At 40.5% G+C, this 16,162-nt stretch overlaps 1 protein-coding gene across 7 annotated transcripts in view; it reads right to left on the bottom strand.

Annotated features, from left to right (window-relative positions):
• Window positions 1–14,022, bottom strand: part of ANKRD10 (ankyrin repeat domain 10) — a 37,314-nt gene extending 23,292 nt beyond the window's left edge. Inside the window, exons 1-2 of one of the 7 annotated variants that reach the window (XM_021545587.3) lie at window positions 13,694–14,022; window positions 7,735–7,887 (exon numbers count right to left, since the gene is read on the bottom strand). In XM_021545587.3, the coding sequence (XP_021401262.3) occupies window positions 7,735–7,887; window positions 13,694–13,894 (354 nt within the window). In that variant the 5' untranslated portion in view covers window positions 13,895–14,022. The other 6 variants (XM_021545588.3, XM_085583730.1, XM_085583735.1 and 3 more) reach the window with 6 other exon arrangements.
• Between the last annotated feature and the right edge of the window lie 2,140 nt (window positions 14,023–16,162).

Here is a 16,162-nt window from a genome sequence, read left to right as displayed (position 1 = left end):
CAGGCCAGATCTTTCTCAACACATACTCATTGATTCACATCCTATATATTTGTCTTTTCTAGTATTCTTTGTCAATTTATACTCCATTATTATTAACCATCACATCCAATCCTTTAATTTTTCCACAAAATGTGCAGACATACTGGGGGTAGAGTATTGCTTTTCAGGCAACTCCTCCCCATTAACTGTCTCACAGGTAACGGGGAGGATTGACAACAATTTTACAAATCCAAGCAAGCAGCAGGTAAATTCATGCATCATGATCTACAGGCTACAGAGGAAATTCAGTACTTGCAATTAACCATCAGTATTAAGAACCACAGAGAAGACTCTGTAATGAAACACTGCTTTGGAGAAGCAAGTAAATGGTTTTACTGGTCTGTTAATGTGATTCATCCTCAACACTTCCAAAGTGTAGCAAGGGTATGTTGTTTTTTGGATTTGTTTTCTTCCCCCTCCTTTTTGTCTCCAAACTTTTGACAGACTTCACTAGTCTGCTCCAGATATTAAACATGTTCTAACTGTATGTGCCTCAGTTTAGCTTCCCTGTTCCTTTTATTAAAATATCGACATTAGCTATTAACATAGCACCTTTACTGATTCACCAGTGTTTACACACAACAGTGTTCATGCCTAACTCTACAGTACTGCCTAGACTTTAGCTTCTGCTTGAAATGTGAATATATGCAAAATACTTTCATAGCACCTAGAAGCTACTAAGTGTCTTAAATCATCTGCCAAGCTTTTGAGAAATTTAATCCTATCTTTTAGACCATGTAAGTATAACTTGAAAATTAATTTTGGATATGAGGTATGTATTCTCAATTTTCTACTTGACAATTTTATTTAATAGTGAAGTATCTTTATGACAAGTTACAAATTAACTGAGTTACGGTAAGCCAGCTTAACAGTGCTTAAGACATATATTCAGCCAAACAATTAGCTACCTAGCACACCAAGCAAGGAAAATTAATGGCACCAAAGTTTACTTTCTTATAAACTATGAGGCTGACAAAGTTTGGGCCCAGGAAAGAGCAGCAAAAATCTTAAGAGATTAGAAGCAGGCTTATAAAGCCCTTCTTCCAAAGTGGATGTCTGCAGCTGATGGATAGAAGACTGCTTTCCAATGAAGTTTATGCAAATTTTTCCTATTTGTAATTTCCCCTGAAGTAACAGGAAAAGAAAGAAGTTTAAGAGAGGATATAATTTTTAAACTATCATACATGGAAATTTATTCAAGGCTAATTTATCCAGAAAAGATTTCTTTGGGTAATAAATTTTCCAGTCATAAAAGCTGTCTTCTATTCATCATTCTGTTACTGTGTCCTCCTGTCCCCTCTTTTGTTAAAGTGGTCAAAGTATAGAAAGTGACTTGCCTCTTTTGGTCAGCATTAGTACCTACAAGCCCAAGCTACAAGAGAATCACTCAATATGAAGTTCAGGTTAGGGTTAGTTGGCCATGCATATGACAGAGATAACAGAATCTCCCCTAGCCCTATAAACCTGGCACACTGCCCATAATAAGATCTAGAGAACTGAATTCCAACATTGCTGTGGGAAACACAAAAAGGATGAGAAAAGACCTTTGCAAAAGGACTCCCCAGCATTCATTAGAAGAATGAGCTAAGCTTATAGCAGCTACCACTTTCATCACCGAAGAGAAAAGATTAGTATTTCAGAAGGGAATATATGTCTTGAGAAGGGCTGTTTTTAATCACCGGCCCAGAAATACATGTGTCTAAAGTTAAAGAATTAAAAAAATACTGTAAAAATTATAGAATACACAGATTTAAACTTTTATAGCATTACTTTTAATTACTGCACCCAAATTTCAGTCATCCCTACTATTATGTTGCTTTGAAATTCTCCTAAGGGGCCAAATATATTTGCACTGAAACACTTCCCTAACTCTCCTCAGAAATTCTCTCTAGATTATAAGTTAGACTAAATGGAAAAGAAATATACGTAGAAAAAACATATCCCCCTGAAAGATGGCTTTTAAATTCTTCAATGCTTACAGAAGAAAACAAAAGTACTCTGCTTAAGTCTCAGAACAATTGTTTTGATTCAACAATTGGAATGAATGTGACCAAACAGAAAACAAAGTAACATTCATTTCCAATAAGTTTCTGAGAGCAGTTCAGGGTATAGCCCATCAGCACATTCTCTGATGCAAGATAGGAAAAAATTATCTCTTTTATCTCACAAAAGAAGTTATTTTATTTTGAGAAGCTCTATTAATTCCTCATTACCTCTGATAACACCTTATAGTTCTTTAAATTGGTCACACTTCCCATCTTGAGTCTGATGCAATCCCTTTTGTAACAATATTCCAGGAAGAGAAGCATCAATGACTTGTACTGGCCTTTCATAACTAGAGCAGAACTTGTCCCTCTGTTGCAACATTGCACAAGCAGCCCAAACTTGTCTCCCAATCTAGAGGGTACATCATAAATAAATGAGTAAATACTCAAACGAATTTTCATTAATTTAGCATTCAAGAGAACATAATACATTTGATTGGTTCTGTGGTTACTAAATATTTTGTGCTCTTGAAGAAATGGCAAAAAATTAATGAACCATCACAGACACGTTTAGTTTTTCCAACCATTGTTGAATGCCTTACTCCTTTCCCTTGGAAAGAATGGCTACCCTTTCAGACAGACAAGGGCAGTCTTCTCTAGCTTGGGGTCACATCTAGATTACCTTTGACTTCTGGTTCATTTTACTGAATAAACATCTAGCTTCCTTCCTTATAGTCTCTTTATTTATGTGGCTGAAGAGTATTTTGCTTTTTTTGGCTTTAATCAGTAAACCTATCTCAGTTTGTAATCAGTTTCCAGTTCCTCACTATGCTCTTAACCTCAAAAGTCACTTCATCTACTGATTAGTTTTCTCAAACTCTCCTCCCAGGCCTCTTTCATGTATGGGTATTTTTTTTAATGCAGTCTAAAGCCATTTTTTTTACTCTATTTTTCCTCCTTCTGTCTTTCTGGGACCCAAATTCTGTTGGCTTGAGGATGGTCCACTCGAATTCAGAGCACATTTCCTATTTGGTTCTCCAAACTCCAAGTCCCTGAGTATGATTCAATTGATTTCACTCATTGGTACTTTTACATTGCTTCCATTTAGTGAAAAAAAAAAAACAAACAACCAAACCAACAAAAAAAAAAATCCTGGAAAACAACCAAACCAACACAAAAAAATAAATTAAAAACCCCCAAAACCAAAACAACCCACCCAACCAAAAGCAACTTACTTGCAGGAATTTATTTTTAAAATAAAAAGCTCCCCCACACATTTATACTGAAAGCTTTCAACTATGTATATTGTTTCGGATGGATTAGTGTTAATTTTCTTCATAGTACCTGGTAAGATGTTTTGGGTTTGTGACCAGCAAAATGTTTTTAGTACACCAATGTTCTAGCTGGGAGTAAGCTAGGATGTGCCACAGCTGGGACCACTGACCCAAATGGACCAGAGGATTATCCCATACCATATGACATCATGCTCATCAAGTAGAACTGGGGCTGCCATTGCTCCAACACTGGCTGGCATCAGTGAGGTAGTGGTGAACAACAAAGCTTTTTGTGCTGTGAGAGTTTTAAAAATGTTTTATCACTTGATTTTCTTGGATTTCTTTTTCTGTGTTTTCTTTTTCTACCTGTTAACCTGTCTTTATTTCAACCCACAAGTTCTCACACTTCCCTTCTGTTTCTCCCCCGCACCTCATTACGTGGGGGAACAAGCAAGCAGCTGTGTGGTGCTTAGGTATCCACTGGGGCTAAACCTCAACACAGGGCTATCACTTCTAAAATACTTCTAGTAGTGATACCTAAGACACAGAAGCCCTTACTTGATAAGAAATGCAAACTAACTGCATTCCGTAACTCAGCTGACTGAATTTCAGTCCTCTAGCAGATGATCACATTTCTAAACACTACTCATCTCTAACATTTCTTAGAACCTGTATCCCATCCTTTCTGAATCTAGAAAGTAGAACCTAGAGAACACTAAGTAGTTTTCCTCCTTTGCTAAAAAGGCTTTTATGTGCAAATGAGAACTTACAGAATCTTTTTATCTGGATTTACACCTAATCATTATTTAAAATAAAAACTGTAATACAACCTAAGAATATTTTCTTCCTCCCACGGGTATCAGCCTATTTACAGTTCTTGCTCCTATGGGTAGTCTAACCCTTCTAAAACGATCTGCCACCACTGGCATATGATGGGAACTGACTGCACAAATAGTAAGTTGCATCCCCTGTTAAGAGCACACCATTTCTTTTCCCTTCCCTTTATGACAGGTAACACAACACTTTTTTTGGCCAATCAACAAAGGCAACATACAATAGAAATGTTTAATAGGCTGAGGCTACAGGGAAAATATATTTAAATGAAGTTAATGGCTTTCTAAATCAGAAAGTACTTATTTATCTGATGTATCCAATATATACAACAGCCCAGAACCAATCTGTGTTGTGACAAGGATAAAGCATCAGAAAAAAAAAATCCTCAGGAAAACTAGCAGGATAATTGCTTTGCACTGTTACAGTGAACTAGAGCAGGCAGGTAGCCAAATGCAGATCCTGAGTCACACTACTAGCAGGCACAGCCCACTGAGGGGAAAAAAAAGAAAAATCTGAAACAGTAGGCCATTGTCTTGAATACACTGATGGGTAGAAACAGACCATTGCTTGGCACTTCAGCTTTCCTCTGTGTTATTTTTATATGGTGATCCTGGGAGCAAGGAACTGCCCACTAATTAAAGACAGATGTGATTCTAGCCAGCACATACAGTTACATAAGAGGGCTGGGCATCACAGGATATATTCACATAATTTATTTGGGGAGAAAAGTGAAGCTGGGACAAGCAGATTTCAGCATTTGTCCTTCATTGCCACTGCCTGAGAAGTGTCCTGGACAACTCTCACCAGCAACAAGAGAAGACATGTTTAAGTTTTCCTAAACTTCAGGGCAGGCAGCATGAGCTACAATACAATACCTCAGGGCAGATATGAAAGCACACATGCAAATTCTACTGAGTACCGGAGGTTTACGGTAAAACTGAGAGACTTGAGTGGATTCCTTTTCAGAAGCTATCCTTTTCTTTTTCCAGAAGTGAAGGGTTAGTCTGTAGCCAATGACCAGAAGTCAGTTTGGAAGGAAAAGTTTACTAGTTTAAATATCAAGTATTCCCAGATCTTTCTCAGCATATGTTTTGTATCCAGTATCCATGGAACACTTGTCCTCACACAAGCATTAGCCAGTGACTATGTCTGTTTGAAGTACAGCATCAGTCAGCGAGCTGGAAGGAATAAACAAAATACACATCAGGAAATAGTGCTCCAAAAGCTCAAAAGTGTGGGTGGAAGCCCTAGATGACCATCTAAAAGTGCTTGCGAGTTAAATAAGGAACACAGATCATTTAAGGCACTCAAATCAAACAAGAACAATAGAATTTGACTGCAATTCAACAAACAGCTGAGGGAACTGGGGATAGCAAAGCATGCACTGTGCTTTACATAGCCATGAATGAAACATTCCAACTATCTGTGGGATGAGTTTTCTGCATTAGTTCTCACCAAGGCACATTGCCTAGCTTTCAGTGCTCCTGCATGAGAAAACAGTGCAACTGACCAGTTCTAGCCTACAAACTTAAGAGACTTTTTTGCTTCTACTACCATTTAAATTAAACAGAGGTATCTTATTTTGTCTCTGAATTGAGTTTAAAATACCTCTAGTCAAATGTTCAATTAGTATTTTGTGGGTGCAAAAAAAAGTTACTACATTCAAGTGTAACTTGAGCCTACCATTAACAACATACAAGGCACCCACCGTGTCAGCTCTCAGCACCCATCTGTGCTGTGTCCATGGTCTGTCACTGCCTCAGTCTGCCCTAGAAGTCTGTAAGACACTGTCATCACTATCTGAGAACTTGACCATGTGAAGGACCATTTGCTCCGGCAACAAGCCAGCAACATACAGACTGAGTCACCGGCTTGCCTTAGTAACTTCTTTAAGCTGGATTGAGTCTCCTGCCCATTTTTAACTGCATATTATACTGTCTTCTGGTTTCTTTTACTGTCATCTGCATGTTGCCCTCAGCCCACGGAGAAATCTCTCCACACTCTTCTCTTCTTCTGGGAGCTATCTGCTACTTTCTTCTTTGCTACAACCTCACTCACTACTCGTGACTTTTTTTCCCCCTCATCATGTTCCAGGACATCAAGCTTGTTCTTGAACTCCATTTCAACCTCACTGGTCAAATCTTCTCTTTATCCTCATAGCTGGAAACTTTCATTCTTCTCATTCATTCACTTTCATTCATTCTTCTCTTCTCATTTAGCAGTTATTTGTGTATCTTTATTCTGTGCATGCCACGTTTCCTCTCTAATCACCATTTCTTTACATTCTTACCTGGTCTCCAGATGCATTTATAGTTCTTGTATTTTCTCTTCTGAAGATTCTACCACTATGCAGCAATAACTTTTGGCATAAGTTACTTTTGTCAGGTATCAAGGAGAAGATGCGATCTATAGCCTCTGCATCCAGCCACCTTCATTGTTTCTACAATTCTCCTGGTGTCTCACAGCTGTTCTCAATGCACCAGACTTCTTTTCTGAAAACTCAACACAAACTTCCCCATTTCTTATTTTTGCACAGCTTAAAAAAAAAAAAGAACCAAACTCTAGAAATGCAAATGTTTTAGTTCTTCAGCAGAATTAGCTTAACTCTACTGCATATAAAATGCAGTCTGGCCCTTAAATACTTTAAGAAAAGTATGACAAAAGATTTAACAGGCCAGACATTTTAGGGATGCTGTGTTATACCACAGCTTTTAACAACAGCATATGCTGTAGTATTAATTACTCTCAGAATATTATTAAAAATACTTTTGATTACCATTAAAATGGATGTTATGTATGACAAGCATACATGACAGATTAATTCAGTACTTTAAACATTTTCCTCAAAAACATTATGATAGTTTTTAAGTATTGATTCTGTTACTCTACCAGAGTAGAGCACTCCTTTGCAGGAATTTTGCTATATTAATGCACTTTCTGCTACCAAATAAATTACATACTCACCTAAAACTAATGAAAGTTATTGTAAAAAAAAAAGGGAGGGGGGCAAAACAACCTTTTAAAATCACCTATTCATTCATTGTTAGTCAAGTACATGTTTCTCATTTATTTTCAGAAAGCTATTAGAAAGCTTTAGAAATAATCTAAAAGAAAAGCAACATAAAACCAGATACACCTTAAAATAAATCCAGGCAGCTCTTACTAGTTAGATGTATGAGTAAATCATGAAGCACCACAAAGGTCTCATGGTTCTGTGGGTAATGGCAAATTTTTCAATCCTTATCATATTTATTATGTTCCTCACTAGCCTTTTTCTTGCCCCTGCAGCAGCTCTACAATATCAGAGTATTTGCTAATGCTGCCAACACCAAGGCAACATTACCACTTTGTTCAAGAAGCAGCAAGATGTCAATTCCTAAAACAAATATCCTCCAAACCCCTAGAGGCTTAAAGGACATTTATTAGCCCTACTCCTACTGCAATGTAAAATGGCTGTAACTGATATACAAGTCATTTGACTTCAGCTAATGTCAAAAATGAAGCATCTGTATGTTAATGTAAGGCTCATACATGTCATAAAAAGGGATCAAGACACTCCTTGCAGAACTATATGCATATGTGAAATACACATTAATCCATACCTGTTTGTTAATGTTGGCCCCAACTTGAATCAACCAATTCAGGCACTGTGGATGTCCTCCAAAAGCAGCAATGTGGGCTGGTGTTTGAGCAAAACGTGTTGTACTGGCATTTACAGAAGCTCCAGCTCTTACTAACTGCATTAGGCACTCCAGCTTTAAAGATATGAGGGAAAATAAAACCAAAAACGTTACACAGATGTGCTATGACAATTAGCATGTGCTAAATAAACACATAAAACCTAGAAGAGCTAAACTTGCTAGTAAGACTACATGAATGAAAAACAAGACAGAATATGAAATTTAAGATTTCCTCCCTCCTCCTTCACTCCTTCCTCATTCAGTCATAGAACATACCTGAAGTACTTAATTCTCACCTCCAAAGCTAAATTTCACCTTTAATTCCACAAAACAGGAAAAAGGGCACTTCAATCCTAACTACAAGAGATATTCAGTTCACTTTTGTCAAGACAGTAGAAAGGGAAGAAAGAGGGAAAAAAAAGGGGGAGAGCTCTGATCCAGCAAACATGATACTAACCAGATATTATTAGATAACATTTGCCAAAACAAAAGTGTTGTTAGGAGATACATAGATGCTGGACGCATACTCTCAGCAGAGTTTATATAAAGCTAGATCACAAAAACAAATTTTTTCATTTCTTTAATGCATTCTTGGAGTGACAGAAGATTAGTCAAGAAAATTAAGAATATATACATATTAAATCTATAAAAGGAATAAATTGATTCCACCATTTTCTTGTTACTTTGGGTAAGAAACTTAAAAAAAACCAGGCTTCTTGTTTGCAGCACCACAAAGATAATAAAAGCCTTTTTTGCTTTAAAAAATTGTAGTAATTTTCAAATTATATTATACCTTTTTTCCTATCATACTAACCAGAAGTGTCAGATAACCAGATGCTATTTTTAAAGGTTCATAACTTCTCAATTGTAGAAACTAGGCAAACCAGGGCTATGATGACTTCAAGTTTCAAAAATAGACAAAACAACACTCCTTTTCCTGTCACACAGTAACATTGTCTTGTTGATAGGAAAAGAAACTCACTATGCTGAAATAAACAGTTTAGTCTAGGCATCCATTTACTGTGGATAGAAAACAAATACCACTGCACACAAAAGAAACAGCAAAACAAAGACCCTTACACCATATCTCAGGCATTGGTTCATATAAAAACAAATCTGTGGGTGTCCCAGTGTAGCACAATTAAAGAAAACATCAGCCACACCACAGCTGTGGAACAGTCCGTCTATAAAGGAGCAATTAAAATCATCTGAATGTGGGCTGGCAGCTTGACTCGGCTAGAAGCATCAACATCACGATTACAGCATTCTTCTCTGTTGCTGTATGTCAGCCTTTCTTTCTTTCTCTCTTAACCTGCAAATTCCTGATCTTGCTGAAATACACACGAGATGAAAGTACCAACCACTGTAATTAAGTATTTTATAATAGTTTTGCAAATACATTGCCAACTTCATATGTTTCCTTCCCCCATATAATTCAAACATGTGAACCCTATCCTCTGAAATACAGAGAAGTAATTTTTTGTATTTTAATGGAGTTAAGGCTGGCCACAGCTGTACCAGGAACTCACTATCTGCATGAAGTAAGGGTGAGGAAACTGGAATATTACCTAATAATGAATCTAGCTCCATAAACATTAACATGGCCAAAGACAAAGTACCTTTTCAAAAGTAAACAAGCACTTTTGTTGGGGAAAAAACCCCACATCCAATAACTTAAGAAAATTTACAGCTAGACTATAATTTATCGCTAGACTGCTGAACTACATTTTTTATTTGCCAATATTAGACTTTCCATGATCTTTGCATATTAGTACCCATAATATTGTTGTCAATCCTTATTAATTAAATTGTAACACTGCAATTATTAATAAGTTATGCGATGGAAACCACCCCTCCAGCTACACCAAGAGGTTAATCTGTGGTAACTGAAGGCAAAAATAAATTTCAGCCAGTTTATAGAACAATATACTTTATTACATTAATAGAGTTCATTTGAAAATACTTGCATACAAGCATTACAGCATCAGGAAAGAATAATATTTCCTGCACAGGCACCAGACTGAAAGAATTCCTTAGACAGGCATTACAGTCCATCAACTGAAAAGGAACAAACACAAACTGATTCACCAGCACTATCCTGCACTGCTTAAATCTAAGATGGTCACAACACCATGATTATCAATTCAACTTCATTTTTAAACATTGTTTTTCCTTTTTTTTTCTTGCATACTCTGGCTTCAGAGTACAGCCTTTAACTATGAATATATTTAATCTCATTAAAAGCTTGAGTATGGATCTTCTGTATCATGGCTGTCAGAAAAACCTGCTTCTTCCAACATTATGGAAGAACAAGATTAATTCCGTCCACAAACAGGAAAAGTCAACAAGACAAAAAACAATACCTCACTTGATCATTTATGCTTGAGATCAGGACACACAAGTCCACTTTCATTAAATAGCCTAAATTTAATACAGTAGATATTTTCCAACGTAAAGCAGAGATTAAATTGATTTCCTGAATAAAGACAGGCCTCCTATATATACAGGCCACAACACTGGCAAAATACCAAGCAGAAGACATGCATGTTTATCTCTACCACGTTTGTTCCAAAAGAAAGAGAACATATTTACTACTATTTTGTTTCCTATAATGTAAACAGTCAAATGACAAAAAAACAAAAGCAGGTGAAGAGCACAAGCAAAGAGATGTGGTCAGAGAAAATAAAAATTTAATTGCAAGTGCTTATTAAAAGGAAAATTAAGGTTATTCCAAAATAAAGTGAATTAAAATTAACATAAATTTTTTATGCAAGGCCTGTATTTTCTACCTCTCTCGTAGCTTTTTGAAGACCATTAACATTTTTACATTCTGACACAGCTTATTGGAAATCTGTGGAATACCAGTGCAACTTAGGGCACTATATAATTAACTCAAATTAAAATACAGAAACTGTAATGGGAATTAATTCACATCTCAGGAGACAAGCACTTTTCTGCAGTCAGGAAATGTCCAGAAAATGCAAGCCCCAAAGGCACTCAACACAGCAAGTAAATTTGCACCTGCTACTATCTCTAAAATGAGCTCCATACTGTCATTAAATGCCCAGATATTAGAACTAGAAACAGGAGCTGCAATATCCATCACCTCCAATTGACTTTGCTGGTATTTTAAGTATTACCTGCAAACTGTAGCAGTGTTTTAGAGAAAGTTATTTAAGCACTCTGTGTTTTCACTTTTAGTTGTAAGAGACCCCATATTCACCGGTATTGGTGTTACACCAGTATTTCCTCCCCCATAAGCCCCCTGTCCTCCTTCACATATTCATTAATAACAAACTTGACCGTTGCTGCTACTTCCTTCCTGAAGAAGCATATCTACAACTGCATTGCAAGAATTTAGCTCTACATAATTTACTCTAAAATCCTTCTGCACTGCCCTTTGATGCAGGGAGAGCCATCTTTCATGTTCAACCTGTGCCACAGGCAGAGGGGAAGAAAATTCTCTTTAAAGTTCACCAAACCTGGACTCCTGCTGTGTGTGCAGGCACACATGTGTGTACATGCATGAACTGGCTTAGATTTAATTGCTCACAGGCAGTTCCAGAAAATAATTAAATCAATTTTGTCTTTTCAGCATCCTACAGAGTTCCAGTGAGAAGCAATGGTATGGTAGACCATATTAATAACTGGCCTTATATTAGGTAGACATGAAGTTCTGTCATCACATAATTTCTTCCAGGAAAAGAAAAAACCCAACAAGTGACTATCCCACAAAATCTAGAAAAGCAAAGAAGTGAAGAGAAAGAGACCTGTTCAGTAACTGTTAACCAATACTTCAAAAATTAACATTTGAAAACTGTGGTACTTTGAGAAACAGAAGAATTTTCCATTTCCTTCTGATGAATGTGAATTTGAGAAAGAAAAATGCCATAAATATGAATGTAAGACGTGTATCTGGGCAGCTCCTGTGTCACTGCTGGCAACACTCAGCTAACTGGTGAAAGGTACATGTGTAACTATGCCACACAAACAGAAAGCCAGTCAGGTTTGGGATCCAATTACACTAATGTAACTTTTTCAAAATGCTGTGCAGTTTTTGGCTCTGAGAAGGGAACACAACTTGACTAGAAAGTATGTAGGTAACATCCATAAATTGCTGCCTAGATCTGATGGTTTTTAGGAAAAAACATATGAACAAAATTCTATAAAACCCATTTACAGCTAATATCACCTTTATAAATCTCATTTAATCTGCCAGATTTCCCCCCAGTATGCGACACCACCACCCATCAAATTTTGCCCATATGAATGAAAATAGCAAATACAAGTACAACATGCTCCAGGCCGACTTGTTCCCTTTGTTTCCCATTTCTCCAAGACTCTCTTCAACAGAAACTGGAATGCACACAAAAGCTCACTCTACCTAGGATGGTCAACAGAAAGATGAAGATGCTTAAAGTAAAAACAAAATAACACATACGCTATCCAAAATTTATATTGAATAATCCAATAACTACTACCTCGCAAAAGCAAGACTGCTAGAAGCTCATACTGAAAAGAAATTCTTACAAGACAGAAAAAAGAAACAGAAGACTGTAAGGCAAATTAGTAAATTAGTACCTTATTATTTCCTGCGAATGTACTTCACAAGGAAAATAAAGGCACTGCACCTTTTTCAGAGTGCAGATTATTAGCTTCTTTCTCAACAGATAAAAGACTACTCTACATTTTGAATTTTGTGCGTTTAGAGTTTTTTGTTTTCCTTTGTTTTAGGACTGGAAGACTACTTAGCTAAAGCTGCTTCTAAAAGCTTTTCGAAAAAGCAACTGTAGGTAAGATCACATAACTTACAGAAATCATCTCCTAATGCCCTTTTATAAACCATGACAACTGCCTAAGTACATCAATCTTCCTCCTCTGGCACACAACCAATAAGCAAATAGAAGTATATGAGAAATGGGAGGGAGAACAAGAACAAAAGACCTTCGAATTCTGAACTCAGGCAAATCAATGAGGAAAAAAAAACAGATCCCAACCCTCTAACATAGAATCCTGCATAGTCTGAGATACTGCAACAGGAAACGCATATATTAAAATCCAGAAATTAGAATACCACTCATTCTGTGATGTGAAGTTAGCATAGCTACTTCTTATGTTTCGGTCTTTTTTTGCAATGCAACAACGCCAATGCAGAAAATTCCATACGTATGAACCACAATTCATTTTTCCTACTGAAGATAAAAGGGGAGCGCCTTCCAAGCACAACAAGTACCTTCTACCCGAACTCCTACCGAGCCGGTTGCCATAACACGGGCAGCACAACACGGCGGTCTCCAGGCGCGGAGCGCGCCCAGACCGCGCAGACAAAGCGCGCAGCGCCGCGGCAGGGAGCGCCGGCATGGAAGGAGGCCCAGCCGAGGGCGGGAGGAGGTCGTGCTGCGGCGCTGCCTCCAGCCCGCACGGCCGGCGTCCGCCGGGGGTGTCCGGGGGCTCGGCCGCTCCTCACCATTCGCTCCTGTGCCGGCGGCCCAGGCGCCGTTCGGAGCCCGAGCGCGGGGCCGCCGCTGGCACCCGGGGAAGCACCGGGGAGGGAGAGGGGCGGCTGCCGCCGGCAGCGGGGGTGGGCTGAGTGATGCCGAGACGGCAGGTGCCGCCAGCCCCGTGACCCGCGCCACCCACGCCTCGCTGGCGGCGGGGACAGGAGCGGAGCCAAGCGGCACGGCTGTGCGCTCCCGTCCCGCCCGATTCCCTGAGGGGCGGCAGCAGGCGGCGGGGGGGCGGCGGCGCCTCACGGCGCAGCGCGCGCTAGGGGCAAAGATGGCGCCGCGTTGCGCGCGAGCGGGAATCGCGCCCTCCTTCCCCTTCTCCTTCCCGTTCCCACCCCCGCTCCCGCCGCCGGCTGAGCCCGGCCAGGCCCCACCTTGCCGAAGTGCGCGGCCCAGTGGATGGGCGTCCAGCCATAGAAGGAATCCTCGGCCGCCAGGTCGGAGCGAGGCGAACTCTGGAGCAGCGCGCACAGGGCGGGCAGGTCCCCATCGCGGCAGGCGCGGTGCAGGGGGAAGCGCAGGGTCAGCAACTCCTCGCTGGAGAAGCCCGCCTCGGGGCCCGCTCCCAGCGACATGGCGAGCGGGAGAGCGGTGAGAGGGGATAGGAAGGAATGGGGGAGGGAGAAGGGGGAAGAGGAGCGGGCGGGCGCGCGCTGCCCCGGCGGGAAGCGACGGCGACTGCGGCTGGCGCGCGCGGCCGCGGCACAAAGGGAGCGGGGCGGGGCCGCGCGCGCCGCTCCGCCCTCCGGGGGCGGGGCCGCGCGGCCCTCAGCGAGCCCGGGGCGGGGCGGGCGGCCCGGCCGGAGGCGTCGTCTATCCCTGTTTCCCTCTCCCCGGCTCTCCTCCTTTCCTCCCTCCTGCCCTCTCTTCCCTTTTCTCTCCCCACTCGCTCTTCCCTCACCCGTTCATCCTCTCCCTCCTTCACGTTCCCTCTCCTCTTTCTCCCTCTCCTCCCTCCCCTTTCTCCATTCCGCTCTCCTCTCCCCCTCTCCTCGCCCGCATTTTCCCTGTCCGCCGCCCGTGTGTCCGCCGGGACCGGCGGCCGGCGGCGGCGCTGAGCCGCGGGCAGCGCCTGCCGGGTGCGTGTCCCGCGCCCCGCCACGGACGTGCTCTGCAGCCAGATTCGGCGCTCGGAGGTCGCCGTGGGTTTGTGCTGCTCAGTGGATCGCAAGCCAAAGGCTAACCCTGTCAGTGTGGTTAAAATGGCAATGCCCGATTTTAAATTGTTTAAACTAGAAATCAGTCCTTGCTCCGCAGAGTTTTTAAAGAGCTTCTGTTGGTTGCTCCTAATTGTTTTCTGTCTGAAGAACTTGTGTTCACTTTTTCTGACACCAGTAAAATTTAATTGATGATAATGAGGAATACAATTGTTTAAATATAATTTCACCCACCTGTTATGTGTAGTAGATATAATTTGCACCATTTCTAATATGATATATGTGATATTGAATATTTGTTGGAGTATACACGTTTGTATTAGGATTCCCCCCCCACCCTCTCAGGCGAAACCTGGTGTATGTTGAAACCCGATTTCCACGTAAAAGGATGTAGCTCGGCCAGGAGATGGGCCATGTCTGGAGAGATAAGGGGGGGACCCCAGGCCCAAGATGGATATCATGGAAATCCTCGGGCAGATACATGTGAATGCAGCTTCCCGTAAATTTCATCAAGAGATTCACCAACTCCTGACACTGAATTGTTCTTCTTTATCACCAAAAAAGAAAATCTTAGCCTCAGGCGGAATTTTCCCTATAAAAACTGCTTGTGCCAGGATGGAAGCGTGTGGGCATAGAAGAAAACCTCTGCTGAGGCTGACCTCTTTGTTGCACACCCAGGGCCAACCCCGGGCTCGGCTCTGTTCTTTCCTTGTGGCTTGCTAGATAGAATTTGATTTCAAATAAATATTTTATTTTTTCATTTTAAATTTGGCTGGACAAATTTTCATTTATAACACACCTGTCCCTGAAAATCATGGAATCACAGAAGCATAGAATGGTTTCAGTTGGAAGGGACCATCCAAACCCCCTGCCATAGTCAGGGATACCTTCCACTAGACCAGATTTCTGAAATCTCCACCCAGCCCAGCCTTGAACACTTCCAGGGGCTTCCACAAGCTTCTCTGGGTGTCAAGGAATATTCCTTTTTCACTATACATTATTAAGCAATGCAAGCCAGGAATTATGTTCTGAGGCAAAGAAGGAAAAAATAAATTTCCATCAAAAGTGTCAACAGACCCAGGCTTTAACATAAGGCTAAATTGATCATTAAGATAGTGTGAAATATCTTTTTCTTAATGTAGGACTTCTGACTTCTCAGAAATTGTGATTCTGTAGGCATTCCTCACATTTATTTGGCTTCTTTACATTTTAGCATATATAAAGTGCTCAGAGATAAGGTTCCAGCACAAAGAAAAACATCTACACACAAAAAGAGCTGCACTTTGTCTTCTAGCCCAGCACAAAATGCCCCTCTGACACATGCATCCCATGGCAAGTACTCTTTTAGTACATATGTATAATCTTAAAAAAGGAATTGAACAGTCAGCATATGGGGCCATTTTTTGGCCTTCAAGAAGGTGATTAAGGAATTAATTCATTGTGGAAGGGCACTGATAAAGAGTGGGTTTTTGGTTGGATTGTACTGCTCTCATGTAGAGAAGGTTCTTTCCAGGAAGCTGTTGCAACAGCAAACTGGAGATTTGGCTTAAGATTTTCCTTAAAATATCACAGGGATGGCCTGAGCTATCCTGGATTTAGACTGTAAAAATCACAGAAAAATGAAACACCTTTTTTTTGTGTTCTAAAAATTCTGTTTTGATCTGCACGTAGTAACATGCAGCTCTC

The sequence above is a fragment of the Lonchura striata genome, chromosome 1 (assembly GCF_050655825.1).
Source record: "Lonchura striata isolate lonStrDom1 chromosome 1, ASM5065582v1, whole genome shotgun sequence".
NCBI classification, from domain to species: Eukaryota; Metazoa; Chordata; class Aves; order Passeriformes; family Estrildidae; genus Lonchura; species Lonchura striata.
Note: the sequence above shows the minus strand (reverse complement) of the source record. Positions and strands in the feature narration are given on the sequence as shown.